Consider the following 24,321-nt stretch of genomic DNA (forward strand, 5'->3'; position numbering starts at 1 on the left):
ACCCTTCACCTTAAATTTATGTCCCCTTGTAACACTCTGTACCCGGGGGAAAGGTCTCTGACTGACTACTCTATCTATTCCCCTGATCATCTTTTAAACCTTTATCAAGTCACCCCTCATCCTTCGCTGTTCCAATGAGAAAAGGCCTAGCACTCTCAACCTATCCTCGTACGACCTATTCTCCATTCCAGGCAACAGCCTGGTAAATCTCCTCTCCACCCTCTCCAAAGCTTCCACATCTTTCCTAAAGTGAGGCGACCAGAACTGCACACAGTACTCCAAATGTGGCCTCACCAAGGTCCTGTAAAGCTGCAACATCACTTCACGACTCTTGAATTCACTTCCTCTACTAATGAAAGCTAATACACCATAGGCCTTCTTACAAGCTCTATCCACCTGAGTGGCAACTTTCAAAGAGCTATGAACAAAGACCCCAAGATCCCTCTGTTCCTCCACCTTACTAAGAAGCCTACCGTTAACCCTGTATTCCGCATTCTTATTTGTCGTTCCAAACTGGACAACCTCACACTTGACAGATGTCTTTGATGTAAGGTAATGTGGCTGGGGTTTCTGTGCATGTGTCTGCTTGTTTGAGTTTGTTGTTGAGAAATCAGTGAACAGGGTTTATTGGGTACCTGTTCTTCTTGAATATGCTGTATAACTATGCTCTTCATAGTTCCTGGGTGGTGCAGTATGTAGTGGCTCGTTGAAATAGTGTCCTGATGCAGATTTGTTTGGGATAATTTGCTTCTGCATTAGGTACTTGGGTCTGTGTATGTTGTTTTCCTGTAGACGTTAGTCTGAAGTTCCCTATTGACTGTTCACTCTACTGACATCTAAGAATGGCACTTTGTTGTTCTCTTTTGTGAATTTTATGCCAGTAAGGATATTGTTCCTGGTGTTGTAGGTTTCCTCTAATCTGTTTCATTTTGTGATGATAAAGGTGTCATCACTGTGGTGGACCCAAATTTTGGGTTGGAGCGTTGGGAGGACTGTTTGTTCAAGTCTCTGCATTATTGCTTCTGCTAGGAACCTTGATATTGGTGGTCTCATGGGTGTTCTGTTGATTTATTTGTAAGGCTTATTATTGAATGTGAAGTAGGTGATAAGATACGGGTCCACAAGCTTGACAGTGTTATCTTTGCTGATGAAGTTGGTGCTGTTTGGTGTTTGTGTCTTTGGTGGTTTTTGTAGTGTAGTCAGTGTTTCTTTGGCCATGTTGATGTTCATGGATGTGAGCGGGGCTGTTATGTCAAAGGACAGCATTATTTCATCCTCTTCTATCTTGGTGTCTTTGGTGTTCAGGAATTCTTGGGTGGAGTGAATGGAGTGGCATGAATCTTCTACTCAGTGTTTCCGTCTTCACTGGAGGCCTTTGACTAGTCTGTATACTGGTGTTCCAAGTGGTGAGACTGTGGGCCAGAGGGGGGCTCCTGGTTTGAACAGGAGGAGAACAACAACAAAGTGCCATTCCTAGATGTCACAGTAGAGCAAACAGTTAAGGGGAACTTCAAACTCGCGTCGACAAGAAACAATACACACGGACCAAATACGTAACTACAGAAACAATCATCCCAACACCCACAAACGAAGCTGCATCAGATTATTTCAACGAGCCACCACACATTGCAGCACAGAGGAACTGCGATGGGCAGAAGAGAAATACGTATACGTACTCAAGAAGAATGGGTAGCAATAAATCCAGTGCGCCATTTTCTCATTGATGCTTCCAAGCTGACCTCAAATTTGGTTTATCCCTGCATTCTTTGCTGGTTGTCTTTTTGTGGGTTTTGAAAACTTTCCCAATCCGCTGACTGAGGATAAGAGTTGGGAAGTTGTGTTGTGACTGATAGGACATTGGGTAGACCACTTTTGGAATGTTGTGTGAAATTCTGGTCTCGCTCCTATCAGAATGATGTTGTGAAACTTGAAAGGATTCAGAACACATTTAAAAGGATGTTGCCAGGGTTTGAGCTGAATGGGCTGGGCTGTTTTTCCTCGTGCACCAGAGGCTGAAGGGTGACTGAGAGTCATTAATAAAATCATGAGGGGCATGGATAGGGTAAATAGACAAGGACATTTCCCTGGGTGAGAGAGTCCAGAACTAGAGGATAAAAGGTTTAGAGTGGAGGAGGGGAAGATTTAAAAGGGTCCTAAGGAGCAACCTTTTCATGCAGAGAGTGGTGTGTATAAGGAATGAGCTGCCAGATCAAGTGGTGGTTGTTGATTCAGCTATGACATTTAAAAGGCATCTAGATAGGTATTTGACTAGGAAAGGTTTAGAGGGATATGGGCCAAGTGCTGGCAAGTGGGACTAGATTAGGCTAGGATATCTGGTTGGCCCGAAGGGGCTGTTTCTGTGCTGTAGATCTGACTCTGGCTTGCCACAAACATTTGCCATGTCCGTATGTTTAGTTTGTCTCGGGTTGTCTGTGTCAATGCCTTGATGTCTCATTCCACCCACCACATACCACCACCACCACCCACCACAGGGACGATAACCAATTCATGTCTGATTTTTTTATCATTGCAGGTTCAACCTGAATTTACACTTCTTTTGCTTCCCAAAATCAGACTTGCTCACTCTCAGCAATATCCTGAAAGATATTAACTTTCACGTGGTGTTATCCAAAATTCGAAGATGTCAGTCCTGACGTTTTTTGAGAGTGGGATGCTTTCAATTTTGTGGAACAGCAAAAGAAAAAAATGTTCTGCAGAAAGTGGAGTAGCTTGTTCTGAATTTCTACCCTGGACTGACCGTGATGACTTTTGTAATCTCTCTTTCCAGAGTATTTGAAGATCTGAAGACTGAAGTTTAAAAATCAACAGATGAAGGGCCTATGCCTGAACCGTCGATTCTCCTGCTGTTTGGATGCTGCCTGACCTGCTGTGCTGTTCCAGCACCGCACTTTTCAACTCCTCTCCAGCCTCTGCAGTCCCCACTTTCACATCAATGTCTGACAGTCACTCAATCCATCGGGACCTCAACGATTTTCAACTATGATTCTTTGAGAAGGAGCAAAACATTTTGGTTCCTGTTTCAGACCATTTTCAGCATCAGTGGGACTGGATGAGAGTCTCTACTGTTACAGCGCACTTTGTGTAAAGCCTGAAACAGTTATACGGCCAGGAAAGAGGAATTTACTGTGGGCAGGGACCGTACACGGGTCTGTAGCTGCGGTCATGGTGAAACCAGAGGAATCCCACACTGTGGAGAAACCGTGGAAGTGTTGCGACTGCGGGAGAGGCTTCCATGCCCCATCTGTCCTGGAGATTCATCGGCGAAGTCACACCGGGGAGAGGCCATTCTCCTGCCCCGAGTGCGGAAAAGGCTTTACCTGCTCCTCCCACCTGCTGGACCACCGCCGAGTCCACACTGGGGAGAAGCCATTCTCCTGCCCTGAGTGTGGGAAGGGCTTCACCTACTCCTCCCACCTGCTGGCCCACCAGCGCGTCCACGCTGGGGAAAGGCCCTTCCCCTGCTCTGAGTGTGGGAAGGCCTTCAGCAAATCCTCGGACCTGCTGAAGCACCAACGAGTCCACAGAGAGGAGAGGCCATTCAGCTGCCCTGAGTGCGGGAAGGCCTTCAGTGATTCCTCTATTCTGCTGAGGCACCAGTGGGTCCACATCGGGAAAAGGCCGTTCTCGTGCCCTGAGTGCAGGAAGGGCTTCACCCGCTCTTCTGCTCTGCTGACCCATCTGCGGGTCCACACGGGTGAAAAGCCCTTTAGCTGCCCCGAGTGCAGGATGGCCTTCAGCAGGTCTTCCCACCTGCTGAGGCACCAGCGAGTCCACACTGGGGAGAGGCCGTACTCCTGCCTCCAGTGCGGAAAGTGCTTTACCCAGCCCTCCAACCTGCTGACCCACCAGCGGATCCACACCCGCGAGAGACCGTTCTCCAGCCCCGAGTGCGGGAAGGGTTTTGCTGTTTCCTCCCACCTCGTGGCCCACCGGCGGGTCCACACGGGGGAGAGGCCATTCAGCTGCCCCGAGTGCGGGAAGGCCTTCAGCAATTCCTCTGCCCTGCTTAGGCACCAGCGCGTTCACACCGGAGAGAAGCCGTTCTCCTGCCCAGAGTGCGGGTAGGGCTTTACCCGCTCCTCCACACTGCTGACCCACCAGCGGGTCCACACAGGGGAGAGGCCATTCAGCTGCCCCGAGTGCAGGAAGGCCTTCAGCGATTCCTCCGCTCTGCTGAAGCACCAGCGAGTCCACACCAGGGAGAGGCCCTTCAGCTGCCCTGAGTGCGGGAAGAGGTTTACATTTTCCCGCAACTTGCGGAAGCACCAGCGGGGGCACCAGCGCTCACAACAATCAGATTCCACCGCTGACACTGCCATGATCCCCCCCAGGACTGATTCTCCTGACAGTGGGTGCAGTGGGAGAGTTGGTGCACTGTATTTGTTTTCCGTTGGACTGCAACCCCACGGTGGCTCAGAGGTGGCATGGTGACTGAGTGATTAGCACTGTTGCCTCATGGCACCAGGAACCAAGGATCAATTCCACCCTTGGGGCGACTGTCTGTGTGGAGTTTGTGGAGGGTAGGAGAATGGATGAGATAAGAAACCGCTGCCTGCCTTGAGACAAGTCTCCCGGAGAGAACTTGCTGACTGATTGATTGTCTGATCTACTGATCCTCACAGTGCCCCATTGCCCTCAGTTAACTGGAGGAGGTCCACACAGATGTACCGAAGCCCCTCTTTGGACTGTGGAAGGAAACCTGTGCAGACAGGGAAAGCATGCAAACTCCACATAGACAGTTACCGGAGGCTGGAATTTAACTTGGGTCCCTTATGCTGTGAGGTAGCAATGCTAAGCAGTGTGCTACCCCAATATGTTATAAAATTTGAATAAACCTACTAAGTTGGAAATGTGTCCATGCCAAGAACTTACTGTAAATGTTTGGAAGCAAAAGTCCATCGAAATTGTCTTTGTGACGGATCTAAAACTTACTTCATTAATGATTGAAAATACTTTGACCTCTGAAACTGTCTGCCAGAGAGTGTGTTGGAGTCAGATTCAATTACGGTATTCAAAATAGAGGTGGATCATTCAACTGAAAAGGAAAGCAATTGCAGTGTTCAGTGAAGAATAGTACAAGGTACTGTAGTGGATGTCAGAACGAGTTTTCTGATTGGGGCTGTTCACTTGCTCCTGTTACCATTTCAGGTTGCTGACTTTTCGTTAGCATCCTGCACATGTTGGGTTTTTTTTTTCTCCTTTCTAGTATCTATTTGAGTGATTCAGTGACAAATCTAGTTTATGAATTGTTGCTATGATATCTCATGAGAGGGTTTATGATATTCAGTGCTGTATAAATTGTTGTGGGTCACAATGTGTCCAAGTGAGGAAAAACAAACTGTTCATCTTAAATATTTGTTTTTAAACAATGGAAATAAACAATGGAAAACACAACTTGCTGTGTAGGAATCATCATAAATAGGAATGGGAGTAAGTAATTGACTGTCGAGATGCTCTGTCTTTCATTTATCTAAATTCTCTTTCCTGTACTTGTTTTTTCGTGACTTCATCTGCTGAAGTGACTACACTCCAAAAGCTTGTGATTTCAACATAAGAACTAGTAGCAAGAGTCGGCCTTCCGGCCCTTCGAGTCTGCTTCACCACTCAATAAAATCATGACTCATCTTTTCGTGGACTATGTATGCTCCACTTACCTGCACTTTCACCATATCCCTTAATTCTTTTATTTTTTCAAAAACGTATCTACTGCTTCTAGTGATTGCTGAAGTAATGTCAAATACTTCCCTGGGCAAGGAATTCCATAGATTAACAACCCTCTGCGTGAAGAAGTTTCTTCTCAGTTCAGTTTTAAACCTGCTTCCTCTAAGCTAGAGGCCATGCGCTCTTATCCTAGTCTCACCTACCAGTGCAACATTTTATTTCTATTTCTGTAAGATCTTCCAAACAACCTGCTGGACTATAACCTGGTGTCATGTGACTTATGACTAAAAAATTTGTTATTACGCATCCTCATAGCAGTGGGATTTCAGGGCTCGAAGATAGGGACACTACCACTGCACCATAAAATAAAACTCTCTGCAGCGAATAGGTCCTCTTCTCAACATAGGGTACAAATATTATACCCTCAGAGCCCATTACACTAAATTGAGTCCTCTTCGGTTGAATGAATGGATGTGGAGGTGCCATAGTTGAAATCGTTAAAAATCACATCTTGCCCCTGAATATGTGACACTACCGGTATAGCCCCAGAGCCCGTTGCAGTAAATTGGGTCAGCTGCTGTTGAATGAATGAACGGGAATGAAAAGGGCGGATACACTGAGCCGCTTGTGACATTCCCCACCAATCCCAAAGCTTGTGGTCAGTACCGACCAATCGGAGAGAGAGATTGCAGAGGGTGGGACAACATGACACACAAACGCGGCCGCTATTGGTCAGATGGAGTAACGTGCGCTCTGATTGGAGGAGGCGCGGATGACGCGCGTCACTGAAGGAGACGGAAAGGAGAAGAAAACCAAAGATGGCGGCGCGAGGCTGCGGTTTCTGACGGAGGGAGGGGGGCAGACAGGCATCGTTTACCTCAGAAAATACCTTTAAAATACATTTCACATTAAAGTCGGAACTTTTCAAACAAGAGGTGACGGTTACCGGGTGAACGGGAAAACAAATTAAAACTGTCGGCGGTGGAGGAGAGAGAGCCGGCGCCCGCGGCTTCTTCGGCGGCGGCGGCCGGAGCCCAGGAGCTCAACAACCCCCCGGAGCTGGAGGAAGGTCCGAGCTCCAAGAAGCGGGGGGTCCGGCTGGAGGCTGGATTTACTCAAGGCTTGTATCTATTAACTTATTTAAATGGTACCTACTGTATGGGGGTATGGTTTACATTAAAACCGGAGGATCATGTCAGAGTGTTTGTTTATATTGAGCAGTTGTAGTTGGTAAAATACACTCCCTGGAGGAACACCTTCTATGATGCTGCATTTCTTACCTTCTGCCCTTCCCCCATTTGTTATCTCTCATCTCGATTTTACATTTTATTTGGTCAAATTTAATATATTAATGAGACTTGGTATTGACTGTGTTATTAATTTGTTTGTTGGATTATTGTGAGAAAAAAATAATGGTGCCATGTCATTTCTGATGTCAGAGTTTGACATTGAATGTGCAGATGTCAATTAAATCAAGAACTTGTGGTTCTAACAAAAAAAAGCAGCTCACTGATGTTAATGGCATTGTCTCATTTGAGGATGATTTGAGTCTGACCAACAAACCATTTCATGTAGTCACCCAATTTAATTAAAATTTTCTTTAACTTAATTAAATGAAATAACTCTGGCAGGCTAAGATTTGTACAATTTGTTTATAAGATTTATTGATACGTCCATTGCTCTTGATGTGGTCTCTGCCACATTGGGGAGACGGAACACCAACTTGCAGAACATTTCAGGGAACAGCTCTGGAATGCCAAAACTAAACGACCCCACCGCCTTGTGGCTGAATGCTTTAACTCCCCCTCCCAATCTGTCAAGGACATGCAAGTACTCTGCTGCCACCCCCTCCAAGTTCTAGCTACCTAACGCTTGTAGGAAGAACATTTAGATTAGATTACTTACAGTGTGGAAACAGGCCCTTTGGCCCAACAAGTCCACACCGACCCACCGAAGTGCAACCCACCCATACCCCTAACCTAACACTACGGGCAATTTAGCATAGCCAATTCATCCCGCACATCTTTGGAATGTGGGAGGAAACTGGAGCAAAAGGAGGAAACCCACGTAGACACGGGAAGAACGCGGAAACTCCACACAGTCAGTCGCCTGCGTCGGGAACTGAACCCAGCTCTCAGGCGCTGCGAGACAGCAGTACTAACTGCCGTGCCACCCACAATCTTGTCTTCTGCCTTGGGACCCACTAACTACATAGGATCAATGTAGATTTCACCAGTTTCCTTATTTCCCCTCCCCTCCACCCACCTCCACACCACACACCTTGTCCCAGATCCAGAGTTGAAAAATGTGGTGCTGGAAAAATGCTTAGAGGCCATACCTCTAGGAGTTCCCTGGCTGTTCTCTGGCATGGCACCCATCCACAGATTCTATCAACAAACACATTGACCTGGACCCAATATACCGGCCACTGCAGCGGACAGTTGGAACTGACAACCAGAAGCGGCAGAGACAAACCACTATAAATGCCGGAGGAAACATCACAGAAGCGCTTCACACTGAAGATGTCACCTAGACAGGGGATGAAACGTTTGCAACACAAATTCAGCTCGGCGAACAGAACTACAACAACAAGCACCCGAGCTACAAATCTTCTCACAAACTTTGAATTGAGCATAGGAGTTGGGACATCCTGTTGCAACTGTCACACATGCCACACAATACAAGGCGTGGTCCTTCTCTGACTTACCATCCCTTTGAGTATTAGGGGGAAGACATCCCTTTAATTGTAACATTCAGGAAAGATGCCTTACTTCAACAAAAATGTGCTGTGCTCACAGATGTTTGGACAGAGGAAAGGTGAAGCTCAATCTTCATTCAGAAAAAGAGGGGAGCAGCAGTAGCTTTAGAAGCTCATGGTCCAACTTGTGCATTCAGACAATAGCGGGGCTCTTCTGGGCAAAATCTGGGAATGAAGCAATTCTCCCCCTTTCCATTCCTTATCCTGGAAGAGAGAGAAGCGGGGAAGAACTGTTCACTTGCAACAACGGGAGGCAGAGAGTGTGAATCCAAGCAGGGAGCAGATTCTGCAAAAGTCAGTTTCAGTCGGCTTCTTCGAGAATATTGTGTGCAATTCTGGTCTCCCTCCTATAGGTAGGATGTTGTGAAACTTGAAAGGATTCAGAAAAGATTCACAAGGCTGTTGCCAGGGTAAGAGGGTTTGAACCACAAGGAGAGGCTGAATAAGGTGGGCCTGTTTTCCATAGAGCATCGCAGGCTGAGTGTGTGTTTTTTAAAGAGGTTTATAAAAACTTGAGGGGTGTGGATGGGGTGAATAGACAAGGTCTTTTCCTTGGGATAGGGGGAGTGCAGAACTAGAGGGCATAGGTTTAGGGCAAGAGGGGAAAAATTTAAAAGGGACCTTGCAGTCAACCTTTTTTTGCACAGGGTGATGTGTGTATGGAATGAGCTGCCAGAGGAAGTGGTGGAGGCATCTGGATGGGTATGTGAAAAGGAAGGGTTTAGAGGGATATGGACTAAGTGATGGCAAATGGAACTAGACTAATTTTGGATATCCGGTCGGCATGGACAAGTTAGATTGAAGGATTTGTTTCTGTGTTTTATGTCTCTGACTCATGACTGGCATTCGTCAAAACATTTATGCAACAGAAAATTATACGAGGGTAAAGATAAGCCTCACGTCACTGATCCATGAATCCTGGTGTAATATGGATGTATTTCTAGTAATAGAGTCAGTATGGTATGGAAGGAGTCCAAAAGATGGCTTCTTTTACAAAAAGTCACACTTGAAACTTAAATCTGAGTCTTCTGGAAATGTAAGACAACCGTGTGTTAATATAAGACAGATAAGTCTGGGCTTTATGTTCCATATTTGAAGGAATGTTTATGGCTCTAAAAGCCTGATTTGCAGTTGTTTCAGGGCTCATAATATTGTATATCTTCAATAAGAACGTCAGTACAGCATGATAGATGTCCATTCAGCAACTTGAGTGAACTCTTCATGGAGAATGCAATCCACCACATTACCCTGCTGTATACATTTACATATAGATCAGCACAAAGATCTTGGGTACTAAGAGAGGAAAAAATGTTCCACAGAAACGAGAATTGTGTGTTTTGATTTTCTATTGTGGACTGACAGCGATGACCTTTGTCATCTCTTTCCACAGGAATATTACAAGAGAAGAATTTGGAGGCAGAAATCTCAGACCAAACATCACATCGAAGTCTGACAGTTGCTTGATTCACCAGGACTTGGATATTGATGGCCTTGAAAACAAAGGGGAGAAGGTCTGTCTGCTTTGTTAGGTTTTAAATGTCAGTGTGACTGGAAACTCAGAGTCTCACATACTCACACACCAGAGTAGTGACTGGAACATGCTTTACAGACTGAATGAAGTCCTTCAATTATCAGAGGGTTCACCAGTAACACCACACCTATGCTGTAAGTGTGAACGAGTTTCAACTGATTGTTGAACCTGGAGAAATACGAGGACACCTGCACCATGGAGAAATCATGAAAATGCAGGAACGGTTTCCCTTCCCCCACTTCCCGATATTCATTAACATTTATACACGGGGCAGCAGTACTTGGAAGAACAACACTGCAGTGAATCCCTGGACACTTCCAGAGACAGATACTGTCGGTGGAAACTCAGTTAAATTCTGCCATCAATTGGGTGATAGCCAAGTTGTGAGTGAGGTTGAACTTGGTTACTTGAGGAGTTTTATTTTTGGTTGCTACATACAATAAAGTGTAAATGATTGTTTCAGCAGTTTATTGTGTGCAGTTTCTGAGTTAAGAGCCAAATTAAGGCGATTCACCCACAACCACAGTGAGAGGCTGGGATTCATGTTGACTCCATTGCATTCAGCAGTACATCACGTCAATACCCTTATAAAGCGAAGGCTGACAGCACCACCTTTCTCAAACAGAAACACCCAGAGGAGCGTGTCACCCAATAATCTGTAAAATTAGCATGAAAAGTGGTGTAACTTGTTCTAGTGATAAGAGTAAATCCCCAACACTTTAAAATCAACAATCAGCAATTTATTTATCCAACTCTCACGGTGAACAAATGAACAAAACTATTAACAAACTGTTAACAGGCCAGGAGCAGATGGGTGGCACGGGTTTAGTTGGGGATCATGGACTGGCTGGTTTGAAGGGTCTGTTCCAGGATGCATGACTCCAAAGCACTGAATGAACGGGGATCCATCCCAAAGATGATAAAGGTTTCGAGCACCACCTTAGGCAAATGTGTGGACTCAGTCAGCCAGCCAGTTCTCTCCAGGAGACTGTCTCTCAAGAAAGGAAGTGGTTTCCTGTCCCATCAGCCAGATTATCCTGTTTGGATTAGGTCCTATATTTCCAACAAAATAGGTAGACAGGGCAGTGTCTATAACAAATATGTTATTAAACTTGGAAGAGTGCTGAAGACATATACAAGGATGTTGCCAGGACTCAAGGGTCTGTGTAAAAGGGAGAGGTTAGACAAGCTAAGATATTTTTATTTAGAGCATTAGAGACTGAGAGAGGCCCTTAGAGAAGTGAAGAGATCGTGAGACGCATGGAGGGGGTGAATGCACTCACTTTTACCCCGGGTTGGGGAAGTGAGGGCTAGCGGGCATCAGTTTAAGGTTAGAGGAAAAAGAATAACAGGGAATGTGAGGGGCAACTTTTGTTTTTACACAGACGGTGGTACACATATGGAATGAGATGCCAGCGGAAGTGGTTGAGGTGGGTACATTAACAACATTTAAAAGGCATTTGGACAAATACGTGGATTGGAAAGGTATGAAAGGAAATGGGCCAAGTGCAGGGAAATGGGCTGAGTGTTGATGGACAGTTTGGTCAGCATGGACCATGTTGGGCAGAAGGGCCTGTCTCCTGCTGTAGGACTCTATGATTCGCGTCTCTTTGTAGGTCCGACAGTTTTGAGTTTCCAAATGAACATTTCACTAAATCAGGCCGAATAAAATCCAATCTCATTTGTCAACTGTGATGCAGAGGTGCTGGTGTTGAATTGGGGTGGACAAGGTCAGAAGTCACACGGCACCTGATGAAGGAGCAGCACTCATGAAAGAGCAATGCTCCTAAAGCTTGTGATTTCAAATAAACCTTTCGCACTGTAACATGGTGTTGTGTGACTTCCGACTTCTTCAACTCTGGGTTTGTCTCAAACTTGATGGGATACTTTGTCCAACTCGGCATATTTTATCAGTATCGCTTGGAGGAATTTTTTTGAAGATTAGATTCCCTACATTATGGAAACAGGTCCTTTGGCCCAACAAGTCCACACTGGCCCTCTGCAGAGTAACCCAGCCAGACCCATTCCCCTATCCCTATTCCTCTACATTTACCCCAACTAATGCACCACACCTGCACATCCCTGAACACTATGGGACAATTTAGATGGGCCAATCCATCCTAACCTGCACACCTTTAGACCAGGGGAAGGAAACCAGAGCACTCAGAGGTAACCCCTACAGATGTGGGGGGCATTGTGAAAGCTACACACAGACTGTCACCCTGAGGATGCAATTGAACCCAGGTCAACATCATGAGGTAGTGGTACTAACCACTGAGTCACCATGCCACCCCTGAGCCACATAGGTGGGCTTGGGAGGTGGTGTTGGGGGGGGGGGGAAGAGGGTGAGTCCAGCACAAAACAACAAAAGCCCACTGCACCCACTGTCAGAATAGGCAGGAGGTTCAGCTTTGGGGGTGACCCACTGCAGCATCACTGGTGGAATCTGATTGTTGGATGCACTTGTGCCCCTGCTGGTGCCTCCGCAAGTTGCAGGACAATGTGAACCTCCGCCCGCAGTCGGGGCAGGCAAACGGCCTCTCCCCGGTGTGGACCCATTGGTGGGCCAGCAGTTTGGAGGAGCGGGTGAACCCCTTCCCGCACTCGGGGCAGCTGAATGGCCTTTCCCTGGTATGGACCCGCCGGTGGGATAACAGGTCAGAGGAATTGCTGAAGGCCTTACCACACTCTGGGCAGGCGAAAGGCCTCTCCCCCGTGTGGATTCGCCGATGTCTCAGCAGGTCGGAGGAATTGCTGAAGGCCTTCCCGCACTCTGAGCAGCTGAAGGGCCTCTCACCCGTGTGAACCCGCTGATGGGCCAGCAGGTTGGAGGATTTACTGAAGGCCTTTCCGCATTCTGGGCAGCTGAAGGGCCTCTCCCCTGTGTGGACCTGCTGATGGGCCAGCAGGTTGGAGGAATTGCTGAAGGCCTTCCCACACTCTGGGCAGCTGAAGGGCCTCTCCCCCGTGTGGACCCGCCGGTGCCTCAGCAGGTTGGAGGAGTCGCTGAAGGCCTTCCCGCATTCGGGGCAGCTGAATGGCCTCTCCCCCGTGTGGACTCGCCGGTGCTTCAGCAGGTCGGAGGAATTGCTGAAGGCTTTCCCACACTCATGGCAACTGAAGAGCCTCTCCCCTGCGTGGAATCGCTGGTGGGTCTGGAAGTTGTCCACCCAAGTGAACCCTTTCCCGCACATGGAGCAGTAAAACGTCCTCTCACCAGTCTGTATTTGCTGGTAGGCCAGCAGGACACAGGAGCAAGTAAAGCCCTTCGCCTGCTCGGGGCAGGAGAACGGCCTCTCCCCAGTGTGATTGCACTGATGAGCCGCTAGGACAGGTGGGACACAGAAGCCCTTCCCACAGTCACCACACTTCCATGGTTTCTCAACGGGGCGTGTTTCCTCAGGTTTCTCCATGGCTGAAGCTTCAGCTGCACACACACACACACACACACACGTGTACAACCCCGCAGTGAATTCCTCTTTCCACGCAGTAGAGTTGTTTCAGGCTCCACACACACTGCGCTGCAACAGTAGAGTCTTTCAACCAGTCCCCCCGTACTCAAACAGGAACCAAAGAGAACGCGTTGCTCCTTCTCACAGAATCAGTTGAAAATTGTTGCGGTCCTGATGGACTGAGTGACTGTCAGACATTGATGTGAAAGTGAGGACTGGAGACGCTGGAGAGTCAGAATCAAAAAATGCGTCGCTGGAAAAGCGCAGCAAGGCAAGCAGCATCAGAGAAGCAGAAGAATCAACATTTTGGGCATAAGCCCTTTATCTGTTGACTTTGAAACTTTTGTCTTCAGATAGTCTGTAAGAAAAGATTACAAAAGTCATTACTGCCAGTCCGGTTAAGAATGAGACATCAAGGCATTTACACTGACACCAGAGAGAAACTGAACATATAGATGTGGCAAGTGTTCGTGGCAAGTCAGAGCGATAGAGATATGTAGCACAGAAACAGACCCTTTGGTCTAATTCATCCGTGCCAACTAGATAACCTAACCTAATCTCGGCCGATTTGCCAGCATTTGGACCATATTGTCTAAACCCTTCCTAATCGTATACCCATCCAGATGCCTTTTCATGTCATAATTGTGCCAGCAGCCACCACCTACTCTGACAGCTCTTTCCTTAAACACGCCACTTTCTGCATGAAAGACTTATCCCTTAGGTTCCTTTGTTAAGTTCTTTTGCTTGAGCTTCTTACACTGCAATACGCCAACTTCTGTGAACAACCAAACTTTACTTAATAAAGTACAAGCTGTGGAGAAACTCTTAACACTCTTCGTAATGCTTGTACACAACAGTACCAAAAAAACACCCTTAAACAAAGTAAAACTGAAACAGAGGCTTACAGTTGAAGTTAGAAGGGCGGAAGGAGACAGTGCTAGCAGCCTTTCTCCACACAGTCCACTGTTTAACTCACCCAAACGAGACTTCAGCTTTCAGGACTGACCACTCCCCTTTCATTGTACAGGTCACTTCTAAAACATAAAAGCTTTGGCCTCAAGTCTCATCTGTTCATATCTGACCAAAAATGCCTCCCAATACCGTTTTTCATCTCTGTACTAAACCAGTCGCTTCGGAGCCCGGGTCTTTTTACCACCCCTCTGAAAAAAAACCAAGGACACAGCATCCTCGAGAAGGACCAGCTTTGTGACAGAGGGATATAGGCCAAACACTGGCAGGTGGGATTAGATTAGTTTGAGAACATAGCATGGAGTAGTTGGACTGAAGGGACTGTTTCTGTGCTGTTTGACTCGGTGACTGTTCTGAAATGGCCTGAAAACTATTTTCTTACCTTCCCCCATAAATATCCACTTCTTTGTTGTTCCAAAATCAGATGAACTCAGCCTTGAATATATTCAATGATCCTATAACTGCAGGAAGACTCCCCACTTCTGAACTCAATTCCTCTTGCTAATATACCACTTGACTTGCTCATTGCTTGCTGCGCCTGTCTGACAACTGGCATTGACTAGTATGGAAGGACGCTGAGGCCCCTTTATACACATTCCTGATGAAGGGCTCAAGCCTGTAACGCTGACTCTACTGCTCCTCGGATGCTGCCTCATCTGCTGTGCTTTTCGAGCACCACACTTTTTGACTCTGATCTCCAGCATTTGCAGTCCTCATTTTCTCCACATCCCAATTTCTCACCATTTAAACAATGCATCTCCTTTCTGCTTCCCCCGCCCCGCAAGGGAATGCTATCACTTCACATCGTGGCCCTGCATTTTCCATGAGGTTGCCAACTGAGACACAGACCTGGCCCAACTTTTCCAGAATCTGTCCCCTCCATAAATTGTGATTGAGCGCGAGAGATAGACACAATAGTGGGGTCTCTGATTAGCAGGAGGACCACGCTCTTTCCGGTCCTCCAGGGCTTCCTATTGGCCCAACAAAAGAAGAGCATGCGCAGTTACCGCGGACAGTTAGGAGCACGCACAGGTTTTGCTGACACCGGCGGACATGCGCAGTGTGTGTTGTCACCGAGGAGCACGCGCAAGGTGCTGTGTGAAGTTGCTGGTGTTACTGACAGATTTTGTACCCAAATGACAATCGGAGACAAGAAAGGCTGGAGTGACGTTTTATATTTATCCTGCGGCTTGACATTTTATTCCTTTTGCATTTTATTTGACTACCCATCTTTTCCTCAGGGTAGGGGACTCCCAAACTGGAGGGCATAGGTTGAAGGTGAGAGGGGAAAGATTTAAAAGGGACCTAAGGAGTAGAAAAGAAGTGTGAAAGTTAATTCCCGTCAAGAAATACTCTTTCCAAACCTGTACATCTTTGGATTGTGGGAAGAAACCGGAGCACCCAAAGGAATCCCATGCAGACTCCACTCAGACAGTTACCAGAGACTGGGATCAAACCCGGGTCCCTAGCGTTATAAGGCAGCAGTGCTAACCACTGAGCCTGTTCAGAAGAAGCAGCAATTGATTTATATTAGGGTGACAAGGGAAAGGATTAAAAGGGACCTAAAGGGCAACTATTTCACGCAGTGGGTGGTGCGTGGATTGAATGAGCTCCCAGAGGAAGTGGTGGAGGCTGGTACAATTACAATATTCAACAGGCATCTGGATGGGTATATGAACAGGAAGGTTTGGAGGGATATGGGCCAAGAGCTGGCAAATGTGTCCTGATTAATCTAGGATATCCGATTGGCACAGAACAAACAGCTTGTTTCCATGATCCACTACTCCATGATTCTATTTCTACATAGTCAGAACTGTTATGACACGGACTGCACTCCCCCCACTAATTTAAAAGCAAAAAAAGATTTACCCCATGTGCAAATGTGAAAATTCAAGAGGTAAGGAACTGTTTCCAAGTCACTATTTAAAGTTTTATTTAATGATCTAGGGCACTAACTTGCAAGTGTTTAAATCTGCTGGGACTTTTCGTACTCCCAAATCTATTCAAATCTGTCTAAACCAGTTCAAATCTCGGGCGAAAGCCCCCAAATTTTACAACACTGGGTGCAATCTCCCCCACCTAATTTAAACCAGCAACATAGAGAAGGTTTAACCCTTGCAGTAATCTGTGAAAATTCAAGAACCAAGAAACTATTCCCAAAGGTCAGTATTTAAAGTTAAAATTAACAACTTTATTTCTTTAAGTCTAATGGAGAATAATTAATTAACAACTATTTACAACTCCTTTCTCTAACCTATCTTCTACTTTCCCCTGTATGATACCAGTCCAATGAAAACCCCTGATTAAGATTTACCGAAAGATTCAAACTTCAAAACCAGCCAGCTTTTAAATCTTCTCTTTGTATCTTCCTCTGTATATTTGCTTTCCAGGTCGGTGTCAATGTTTTTTTTTTGTGCAAACTCCTTATCTGGACAGGTACCTCTCAGAGAGTTCTCACTAGCAGCCTACATTTGTTGGTCTTTTGGCAGTTCTCCTGCAACTGTTCAATTTTTTTTTGATTTTATACTCCAAAGCATCAAATCATTTCATTGGTGTTATTAGATTAGATTAAATTCCCTACAGTGCGGAACCAGACCCTTCGGCCCAACCAGTCCACACTGACCCTCCGAAGAGTAACCCACCCAGACCCATTTCCCTCTGACTAATGCACCTAACACTATGGGCAATTTAGCATGGCCAATTCACCTGACCTGCACATCTTTGGGCTGTGGGAGGAAACTGGAGCACCCGGAGGAAACCCATGCAGACACGGGGATTGGAATTCAGTATTTTGGGGCAAGATTTAAATCTATTGGCCAAAATTGAGTATGTTTTTGTCCCCAGGCAACCCAGCTACCGAGCTGTTCGACCAAATGTTAAATTGTTACCTTGTTCAGTACGCTTGGTGCTATATCAGGTGGTTCTACTCACTTTTCAACTCTCTTAAAAGGTAGAATACACCTCTACACCTTCTAACAGAAGCCAATTTTTCAAGACTAGGAATCGGCCATTCACCCCTAACAGGTGAAAGTGAGTACTGCAGATGCTGGAGATTAGAGTCAAGAGTGTGGTGCTGGAAAAGCACAGCAGGTCAGGCAGCATCCGAGCAGCTGGAAAATTGACATTTTGGGCAAAAGCCTCATTCACCCCGAACAGCCTGTCCTCAACTGCACATAGTTCAAAGCAAGTTTGAGAAAGATGGCTGCAGCTTTGTCTTAATATAAAATTGAACATGCGTTCAAACTTTAATGCTGTTTCTGAATATATTATTGTAGCTATTCTCAATTTGAAAGATTAGTCATTTCTTGTGCACCCCCATTTCCCAGGCAGTGTCATCACCAACCATTCTCTCTCTCTATCTTCTGAGAAGAGCATGATACAGCAATCAAAGACTGCTCGAGGCATGAGAAAGTTTAGTGGGGGTTGGAAAAGAATCAGAATGGACAGGGTGACAGAGTGTGGGGGCCATTGAGAGACTGGGGGGAACAGAGGGTGGTGGGGGCGGAAAGGAAAGACTCGGGGGTCAAAGGATGGAAGAAGAGAATGAGGGAGAGAGAGAGAAAATGGGGGACAGAAAGTTGCAGGGCGAGAGAGAATGGATGGGGGCAGTGAGTGGGGAGAGAGACAGCACAATTCCCATCTTCCCCACGACTGGGACTGTGTCCCATGAACTGGAACCTACTCCTCCCACAGCAGTCATTTCTCAATCTACATATGGCTAAAGCAGAAGAATTATATAATCCCTGCAGAGCCCATTTCACCTATCAAATTCACAACGACCTTCCACACAGCATCCCACCCAGACTCATCCACTTACCCGACAGCCCTGCAGTTCCCCATGGCTAACCCACTCTAACCTGCACATCCCTGGACACTTTAGCACAGCCGATCCATCCGAAACTGCAGATCTTTGGACTGTGGGAGGAAACCGGAGCACCCAGAGGTAACCCATGCAGACAGAAGGGGGAGAACATACCAAAGTTCACACAGACAGTCACGAGAAGGTGGAATCAAATCACTTCTAACAATTCTCCCAACCTGCAAAACCCTGAACACTGTGGGTAATTTAGCAGGGCCAATCCACCCTAACCTGGGCAAAGATAAAAATCACATGACACCAGTCCAACAGATTTATTTGGAAGCACTAGCTTTTGGAGCGCTGCTCCTTCATCAGGTGGTTGTGGACTATAAGATCATAAGACACTGAGTTTACAGCAAAACACTACAGAGTCATGCCACTGAAATGATACATTGAAGAAACCTGGATTGTAAAGTCTTTCATCTTTTAGAATGAGTTGCCGGTGTCATTAATATGTAAATCCCAGAACTTCTTAAAAGACACCTACTCGAGATAATTTAAGGTTATATAAGAAAAGGTGACAACTCAACTCAGACAATGCATTAAAGGTGTGAGGCCAGATTCTGTATGTATCCCAGTTTTTGAGTCAGACTGGTTCTATTTCCAAAGTGGAATTTACAAAATATTCCATGTATTGTCTGCCTGCAGATTGCATTTTGCTCAAAAAATGCACAATGTATCTGCAAATACAAATTCACCCCATAGACCTGTGTGTGTGTGTGTGTGTGTGTGTGTGTGTGTGCGCGCGCGCACGCGCACATGAGAGAGAGAAAAAGTCTAGTTCCATACTGTATATCTCTATGTCTATTGCATAACAGATGCTTCATTTCTGTTGATGTAAATATTGTTATAAATCATAGCTGGGTACTAATACTTAGACGTAAGGGAGAGAGAATTCTTCAATTAGGGCACTACAAGAATCCTAGCAGACCCCTATTTCTAGTTTACTTGCCAATGAACAGACACAAGCACCTATTTAATTCTAATTTTTCACCTTTTTTGTTATATTTTCTGGTATGATGATACTCGGTGTCTGGATGGTTTACAGGCTGGGAGATTGAAGGTTGGACTTTGATTGAGTGAATGTTTTATTGTCCCGAAAGGTGTCAAAGGAGGTTAAAGCTTCAGCAGAAATGAAGCACAGCTGAGAACAGACAACAACTGTGTGGGAACAGGAAGATCAACCAAGGACAAAGAAACCAGGACCTGAAATCCGAGCCGACACCAGACTGCCCTGTGGTCAGTGCTTTGATTAGCAGTGTCAACCCTCTACCTTTACCTAGCTTCCCATTCGACATGAATGCCATATCTCCCCTCAATATTTAGGATCCAATCCTTGTCATCCTGAAGCTATGTCTCTGTAAGGAGTCTCAGATCATAATTATTCTCTTCAATGTGAGCAGTCAATTCATTCACTTTTGTTATGTTGCAGCGCTATTACGACACGGGGTAACCCCCTCTGCTAAATTAAACCAGCAATATAGAGATGATTCACCCCATGCAGTAATATGTAAAAGTTCAAGAGGCAAATAACTATCCCAAAGGTAAATATTTAAAGTAAAAATTAACAAGTTTACTCTTTATGTCCAACAGAGAATATTAAAACTCATAAAAATGCCCGGTTTTATAGTCCAAAACATCAAATCATTTTATTGGTGTTAATATTATCAAAATACTTAATTCAAACTTGATTGGACTTTGGTATTTTGGGGCAAAATTTAAACTGATTGGCCAAATTTAAATTTGTTTGTGCCTCATGGCAACCCAGTTGCTCTATTTGTGTTGACCAAATATTACATTCTCATCTTGTTTATAACACTTTGTTCTGCTCGATTTTTTAAAACTCTCTTAAAGGTACAGTACCTCTACCCCTTCATAACAAGCACACAGTCAAATACTGACCTTTTAGTTTTATTGTTTGTAATCTTTTGAATCCAGTTTTAATTGCTGGTACGTTTATTCTCCTTGTTCCTTTCTATTGTTCTCTGATGTCCATTTTCCACATCACTCCATTGCTTATCTACCTTGAGTTGGATTAGCCTTGCTAAATTGCCCATAGTGCCCAGGGATGTACAGGTTAGGTGGGTTAGCCAATGGGAAATGCAGGGTTATAGTTTCATCGTAATAGAAGCAGGAGTAAGCCATTGGGCCTGTTGAGCCTGCTTCACCATTTATTAAGATCATGGCTGATCTATCCATCATCTCAGCTCTTACTTGCATTATCCCGACTACCCTTGATTCCCCGAGGGATGGGGACGGGAGCAGGATACTCTTTGGAGGGGTCAGAATGGACTTGATGGGCTGATTGGCCTGCTTCCACACTGTAGGACTTCTATGATTTACCGCAGTTGTGTTTGCCTTAGATCACAGCTCCCAGAATCTCCCACCTTCTGCAAATCAAAAGACAAGACCCCCCTCCCCTTGTATGTATGTTATCTAAATGCTTAATCATTTCTAGTGAATACAGCCCATACCTCCTGCTGCTGCCAGTAACCTTTACAATGCTGATGAAATAATGCAATTCCTGCAGTACTGAAAACTGTAAGGCTTCTAACAAGACCAGTTACTCATTCACCGCTCCTTCTGATGGACAGCATTGGAAACAAAACATCGGAGGCTGACAGAAATGAGCAGTTTAACTCAAAAATCCACCTAGCCCTTCACTGGGCACCCCAATCAGCACACTGTCCTTACTGCTCACCCCCACAGTGCAATGAATTCCCACATTCCACCAAAATCCTAGACGTACTCATGTACTCAGTTGCTGTCTCACCAATGAAAGGTTTCATTGTAACTTCTTCTGCTTCCAGTAAAGGCAAAACATCTTTGAAAGCTGCTCTGAAACTCCAGTCTTCACAACAACACTTCTGCTTTCACGTAAGATGATTAAAGTCATACAGCACAGAAACACAGCCTTCAGTCCAACTCATCCATGCCGACCAGATATCCTAAACTGGTCTAATCCCACTTGCCAGCATTTGGCCTGTATCCCTCTAAATCCTTCTTATTCACATACCCATCCAGATGCCTTTTAAACGTTGTAATTGTAGCAGCCTCCCCACTTCCTCTGACAGCTCATTCCAAACATGCACTACCCCCGTGTGAAAAAGTTGACCCTCAGGTCCGTTTTAGATCTTTCCCCTTTCACGTGAAATCGATGCCCTCTAGGTTTGGAGTCGCCTACCATGGGGAAAAGATTTTGGCAATCCAACCTATCCATACCCTTTATAAACTTCTGTAAGGTCACCCATCAGCCTCCAATGCTCCAGGGAAATTATCTCTGGTGTATTCAGCATCTTCCTATCGCTCAAACCCTCCAACTCTGCCTACATCTTTGTAAAGCTTTTCTGAACCCTTTTAAGTTTCACAACATTCTACCAGAGGGCGGCAACTGGAATTGCACACAGTATTCCAAAAGTGGCCTAACATGACCTCCCAACACCTGTACTCAATGCTCTGACCCAAAAAGGAAAGTGTACCAAATGCCTTCTTCACTATCCTGTCTCCCTGCAATTCCACTTTCAAGGAATTATGAACCTGCAAGGACACTTTGTTTAGCAACACTCCCCTTTAACTATGTAAGTCGTGCCCTGATTTGCCTTACAAAATGAAACACCTCACATTTATCTAAATTAAACTCATTCTGCCACTCCTTGACCCATCAGCCCACCGATCAATTCTAATTTGTATTGAACTTTGTTTCCTCTCTCATCCCCTAAAAGCTGAGAATCTCCATCCCACACACACTTCCTCCATTCTGACTTTGCTGAACCTAATTCCTGCTGTAACTCATCCTGAAGGGTGTGGTTCATGCTGATTAACAGGCCCACACTCGGGGGAGGTGGAGATCTAATTGAAACAGACAGAATTCTGACTGGCCTGGACAGAGTTCAGGGGAAGATGTTCCTATTTATAGGAGAGTCTAGGACCTGAGGGCACAGCATCAGAGTAAAAGGAATATCTTTTAGAACAAAGATAAGGTGAAACATTTTCAGCCGGTGAGTGGTGAATATGTGGAATTCATTGCTACAGAAGGCTGTGGAGGCCAGGTCACGGAGTAGATTTAAGATGGAGGTAGATGGTTCTTGAGGATCAAGGGGGTCGAGGGTTACAGGGAGAAAGGGATTGAGAAACTTATCAGCCAGAACTTGATAGTGGAGCAGCCCTGATGGGCTGAGAGGCCTAATTTCTGCTCCTGTGTTTTATGGTCTCTTGCTGTCCTGGACTAGGAGTGTGCAAATTGGGAGCAGGAATAGGCCATTTCGCCTGTCGGGTTTGCACCAGCATTGAACAGATCATAAGTAGATATGAGTATACCTACGTAAAAGGGTAAAACAAGGACTGCACATGCTGGAAACCAGAGTCTAGATTAGAGTGGTGCTGGAAAAACACAGCAGGTCAGGCTGCTCCTCGGATGCTGCCTGACCTGCCATGAATATACCTACATTCAGGTTAATAGGCTGGAATTTTTTCCACTGGAGCAGAGGAGGATTATAAAATCGTGAGGGGTATAGATGAGGTGAATGGCCAAAATCCTTTCTCTAGGCTGGGGGTTCAAGTCTACGCAGCAAATTTTTGAAAGAAAGAGAGGAGAAAGATTTTAAAAGGACATGAGGATCGCCATTTCTCTTCTCTCCCCCCCCCCCCCCTACCCAGCTATAATAGAAGGGGTTCGAAGGATATGGGCCCAGGGCTGGTAAATAAACTAGATTAGGATAATTGGTAGGCATGGACAAATTGGACCGAAGGGTCTGTTTCTGTGCTGTACATCTCTATGACTCCAATATAAAAGATTCAGAGGGATATAGGTTAAACACAGGCAGGTGGGTCCAGTTTAGTTTGAGAACATAGTCAGCATGGATTAGTTGGACTGAAGGGTCTGTTTCTGTAACTGATCTGTACTGGTCTTGCCTTCCCCCATAACCATCACTTCTTTGTTGTTCAATAAGCAGATGAACTCAGCCTTGGAGATATTCAATTACTCCCAAACTGCAGGAAGGCGTCCTCACTTCTCAACTCAATTCCTCTTGCCAATATCCCACTTGCCTTGCTCGCTACTTGCTGCACCTGTCTGACAACTTGCACTGACTGGATTAGAAGGACGCAGAGGCCCTATTGTATATTCACACATCATTTCTAATGAAAGGCTCGAGCCTGAAATGTCAATTCTCCTGTATTTTCCATTGAAAAAAGACCTGGACTCACTTTCCCAGAGTCTCTCCCCTCCCTGGATTCACTCCGTTTCCCTTCAGTTCCTGCAAGTCAACAGCTGAACCCCGGAATGGAAAAGGGGTTGAGAAAAGAGCGTGCTGTACTCACAGATGTTGGAGAGAGGAAGGAAGTTGCAGTCTGGGGTGAAGCTCAATCTTCTTTCAGGGAGAGAGGAGCAGCAGCAGCAACTTCAGAAGTTCATGGTCCTACTTCCGCATCCAGACAATGGGTTTGCTGTGATTGGCAGGAGGACCAGTCTCCATCCGGTCCTCCAGAGCTTCTCATTGGTCCATCAAAACAAGATCACGGAGTGCTTCCGCTTTTTGCGTGAGCATGCGTAATATTTTGCTGACACCATGGAACATGCGCACTGCGTTGCTGACACCGAGTAGCATGCGCAGTACGGAGATGTTGGCATTACTGACAGATTTTCAAAGTTAAAAATCACACAATGCCACGTTGTCGCCCAACAGGTTCATTTGGAATCACTAGTTTTCTAAGCGCTGCTTCTTCATCGGTTCGTTGTGGAGCAGAATCAAAACACACAGACTTTATAGCAACAGGATTGCAGTGTCATGGGATGTAATATTAAACAACTTCAGCTGACCTCTACCACCTTTTAGAATGACCATGTTAGTTTTGATTCCTACATCTGTAAATCCCAGAACTTTTCAAAAGTTACGTTCTCAAGATAGCTTTTAACAATAGGTGTCATCTCAATCAGATAATGCATTGAAGGTGTTAAGCTAAAGTCTGTCTGTGTCGCAATGTTAGGTCAGACGGATTCTATTTCTATCGTGGTATTACAGAATCTTACATGTATGCGTTTTTGTGCAAAATAAAATGCGATTCTGCAAGT

The 24,321-nt window shown here is 45.6% G+C and overlaps 2 protein-coding genes across 2 annotated transcripts in view; one reads left to right on the plus strand and one right to left on the minus strand.

Annotated features, from left to right (window-relative positions):
- LOC132807781 (zinc finger protein 239-like) overlaps positions 1-5,398 on the plus strand; it is a 43,273-nt gene extending 37,875 nt beyond the window's left edge. The window contains exon 4 of the mRNA XM_060821788.1: positions 2,789-5,398. Within this exon, the coding sequence (XP_060677771.1) occupies positions 3,184-4,086 (903 nt within the window). The 5' untranslated portion in view covers positions 2,789-3,183 and the 3' untranslated portion in view covers positions 4,087-5,398. The remainder of the gene's footprint in view (positions 1-2,788) is intronic.
- LOC132807782 (gastrula zinc finger protein XlCGF26.1-like) overlaps positions 1-23,687 on the minus strand; it is a 53,305-nt gene extending 29,618 nt beyond the window's left edge. The window contains exons 1-2 of the mRNA XM_060821789.1: positions 23,571-23,687; positions 12,507-13,781 (exon numbers count right to left, since the gene is read on the minus strand). Coding sequence (XP_060677772.1) covers positions 12,507-13,384 — 878 coding nt within the window. The 5' untranslated portion in view covers positions 13,385-13,781; positions 23,571-23,687. The remainder of the gene's footprint in view (positions 1-12,506; positions 13,782-23,570) is intronic.
- Positions 23,688-24,321: the final 634 nt, after the last annotated feature.

This window comes from Hemiscyllium ocellatum, assembly GCF_020745735.1.
Source record: "Hemiscyllium ocellatum isolate sHemOce1 chromosome 27 unlocalized genomic scaffold, sHemOce1.pat.X.cur. SUPER_27_unloc_24, whole genome shotgun sequence".
NCBI lineage: Eukaryota > Metazoa > Chordata > Chondrichthyes > Orectolobiformes > Hemiscylliidae > Hemiscyllium > Hemiscyllium ocellatum.